The sequence below is a fragment of the Chrysochloris asiatica genome, unplaced genomic scaffold, assembly GCF_000296735.1.
Source record: "Chrysochloris asiatica unplaced genomic scaffold, ChrAsi1.0 scaffold00024, whole genome shotgun sequence".
NCBI classification, from domain to species: domain Eukaryota; kingdom Metazoa; phylum Chordata; class Mammalia; order Afrosoricida; family Chrysochloridae; genus Chrysochloris; species Chrysochloris asiatica.
In genome coordinates this window covers 20,383,805-20,387,708 of record NW_006408542.1, presented here as the reverse complement: position 1 = coordinate 20,387,708, position 3,904 = coordinate 20,383,805, and the positions used below count along the sequence as shown (strand labels likewise).

General features: G+C 41.8%; 1 protein-coding gene across 1 annotated transcript in view; it reads left to right on the top strand.

Moving 5' to 3' along the window:
* LOC102824415 (chromosome unknown open reading frame, human C2orf61) overlaps positions 1–3,904 on the top strand; it is a 108,224-nt gene that overhangs the window by 101,680 nt on the left and 2,640 nt on the right. The window contains 1 exon segment of the mRNA XM_006839428.1: positions 1,482–1,586. Within this exon segment, the coding sequence (XP_006839491.1) occupies positions 1,482–1,586 (105 nt within the window).

Sequence of the window (3,904 nt, the reverse complement as noted above, 5' to 3'; positions counted from 1 at the left end):
AAAACTCTGAAAGAAAAAGATTGCCAACCAAGAATCATGTACCCAGCAAAGCTGTCTCTCAAACATGGTAAACTTAGGACATTTCCTGATAAACAGAAATTAAAGGAATTTGTAATGACCAGGCCAGAACTTCCAAATGGCAAGGAAGTCAAGTAGATTTCAAGATAAAACAGACTGCTGTAAGCAAGGGGAAAAAAATCACATTCCATAGAATTCCATTGACATGGAGATATGAGAGAGAAGAGGAAGGGCTGGTTGATCCAAAGTGTGGTGAGACCTAGGGACACTTGAGCCCATGGACAAGGACATAGCCACAGAGGACTAGAGCTGAGAGTGAAGCATCTGCCGTTAACTGATGGTATATGGAGGGGATTATAAGCATTGTAATGAAACAAGATGTGTAATTTGTTGACTGTTAAACTGATGATCTGCCCTGTAAACTTTCACTCAATCCACAATAAAAACCTTAAAAAATAAAATAAAAAATAAAAAGAATTTAAAAATTTAAAAAAAAGAAAGAATGAAGGGCCAGCTTTTCAATGTATAATTTGGACCTGAGATCCCCGCATATTGATCCTTGATCCAGGGACAGAAAGCTGTGACACCAGAGGAGTGGCAGGAAATTGCCAGCAGCAGAAACAAGAGCCAGAGCACAAGACAGAGCACTGGGCTTCCCAATCCACAGAGCGAGTAACACTGAGTGCTTTGGGGAGAAGGCTTGCTTGTAGAGTGGGCTGCCTCTAGACACTTAACTGCGGAGCTAGATTTGCTGACCCATAGAGCAAGAGCTGAGCACTGAGACTTATAGCAATTGCAGTGCTCTTTAGGCATTTATCAGTAGTGCTAAGAGAGCTTTGTAATATTGATAAGCATGACAGAGACCAGATCTCGGGGCGGAAGGCCAGAGAGAGGCCTGTGGTTAAAGCAGAGAAGAGGCTGTTCTGATTAAAGAACTGTAGACTGAACATTTCTGAGCCTGAATTGTAACCTGCTAAAGTCCCTAATAAAGCCCATAATTGTATGGTCTGTGAGTCTGTAGGGCTCAGGCCATGGCAATGAATTTTCAAATTCAGTAGAAAAGTACAGAGTGCTATGGAAGGGATGGTTAGTGTGGGAACATGGAGGCATGTCTGACCCTTGCCTTACAGGAATCAACCTTGGGTTGGTGTAGAGTTTGATTCTCCCTCCCTCTCATGTAATTAGAGGAGGTCAGATGTTGTTCTTATACCATCACTCTGACATGCTCTTTGAATCTCACTGCGCTCATGAATCGGTACAGCAGATGTTCTCCTCATTTCACAGTGATCTGTCCTGGGTTACAGCTTAACAAGATCTTCCCAACCCAAATTCAGAGTTTTCTCTACTTTATCACATTGATTCAGAAGCTAGTTTATGTATGACATTAAAAAATATATAAAAGTATTAAAATATAAAATATTATTAATAATGAAAGCTTTCTTTTTCTTTTTAATTTTCTAAAGCATGAAGGCCCAGGCCCAGGTCATTATAACTTGAAAATACCTCCTACAAGTTCTGTTACTTCCTGCTTTCAATCCAGAGTCCCTCGGTTCTTGCCGTCCTTTTCAGTAAGTATTCTAAAAGACAGATACCCGCAGACCTGTGGTTATGGTTGTAGGCTTTGTTGCTGTGTTTGTGTTGTGGGTAAGGTTACAGAATGAGGGTTAAGGGAGTTATGGTTACAATTCTAGTCAAAGCAATGACTTGCCAAGGCAGTAACGTGTGTGGAGCTAAAACATCTGGCAAGCCCTCAGTTGCGTCCAGCTCCAAGTGATTCCAGGTCCCAAGGCTGTGCTGAGTCATAAGTCTCATTGAGAACAGCCAGCACAGTAACCTGCCATTGATGTTGTGAACTGGATACTTTGTGGGAAAACAGCTTTAATGGACTGAAGTAAGCAGACGACAGACTGCCTTTCTTTTTGTGTGGCTTCTGGGAGCCCAAGGAAGCAAAAAGTCAGAGCAGAAACATTTAACATTTCACCAAAGGGGACCATGAAACCATGAGCAACCACCTTATCCCTGAGGACTTGGGACAGATATGGAACAGGCTCAAATCCACAAAGAAGGTAGCTTCTGGGAACATACAGAGGCCTCAGAGACTTAGAGAAGATCAAGAAAAATTGCAAAAGAATCACATGGAGCTTCTGAACAGTGGCTTTTCCTTCTTTCTCTCTCTCTCTTTCTTCTTTCTTTGCCAAAGAGCAGTTTTTATCTCCATGGCCTTGTTGTCCCAGGCTGCACTCCACTCTAAAAATCCACAAGGCTTGCTGGCATGTGGGCTCGTTTGAGGTGGTTGGAGAAACAGAAATAGTACAGATTTTGTCTGTGAGAAAATGGTCCACGGGGAAGGCAGGGGAATAGGTCAGGGTAGTGACTATAGGTCATAGCCTCCAGCCCCTCTCTGGTGCCCAGGCCATTGCTGCAGACTCTATGATGTCTTTATCTGGAAGAATACTGGGTAGGTCCTTCCAGGAAACTTAAACGTAAGTTGACAATGACGGTTGGTGGATCCCTGAAGCAGGTCCTTTAAGCAGCTTGGATGCATCCCCATGATTCAGAAACAGCCTTTTTTACCCACAAAGATGACCACTGTCAGGAAGACTGACTCATGCTAATCCATCTCCCAGGACACTGAGAAAAGCCAGAGGTTTAGTATTGATTTATGAGGGATTGCACCTCCATATAAGGAGCTCTGGTAGTGTAGTGGTTACGAGTCAGGCTGCTAACCTCAAAGTGAGCAATTTGAAACTACCAGCAATTCTGTGGGAGAAAGAGGAGGTTTTCTGCTCCCATAAAGATTTACAGCCTTGGAAACCCTATGTAGGGAGTTGCTATGAATTGGAATAGACTCCACAGCACATCACCACCACCACCACCACCACACCTCAATATAAAGAAAACAAAAATTCTCACAATTAAACCATCATAATAAATGGAGAAAAGATTGAAGTTGTCAAAGACTTCATTTTGTTTGGATCCACTATCAACATGCAGGGAAGCAGCAGTCAAGAAGTCAAAAGACATATTGCACTAGACAAATCTGCTATATAAGACCTCTTTAAAGCATTCAAGAGCAAAGATATTAGTTTGAGGACTGAGGTGCACCTGATCAAACCATGCTAATTTGAATAGCCTCATATGCATGTGAAAGTTGTACAATGAATAAAGAAGACCATACAAAAATTGATGCATTTGAGTTGTAGTGTTGGAGAAGAATATTGAAAGTAACATGGACTACCTAGCCTTGATGGCATGATAACCAGAACTCGACTAGAGGAAGATTTTTTTAAAAAAAAGAACAAAACAATGTTTTATAAAGGAAATGCAGGTAGATTGCTACAGTTTGATGAACTTGACCTATACTCATGGAGGCAGTTACTCTAAATACCAGCAGAGAGGGAATAAGTCTTCAAATTCAGTATGAATGCTATCCCCTCTGGACATGGGCAGATAAGGATGGGCAACTTAGACATATGGTACCTAAAATGAAGGGGCAATAAAAGCACAAAGTGACTGGCTTACAAGATTTCAAGGGGGAGTTTAGTTTAATAGTATGTGGGGGAGGATAGAGACCCCACTGAATAGTTTTCATCTTGCCTAGATGGGTCTGGTAAAAAGAGACAGGGATAAGATTCTTATGATTCAATAATGAGTAATTGGCAGAGATGATTACATGGAGAGAACCGGTGGTTGGGATCTGTAGATTCAGAGAGGGAGAGGGGCTGTGTGCTGGCAGCTGGGGGGTAGGCATGCCGGGTATACCCTTTGGTTGTTTGATGATGCATGCAGGGAATTATAATCATTGCAGTGAATCGGAATACGATAGGATGAATGTAAAGATAATGTTCTCCCATGTAAACTATAATAAAATTCACAATAAAAACTT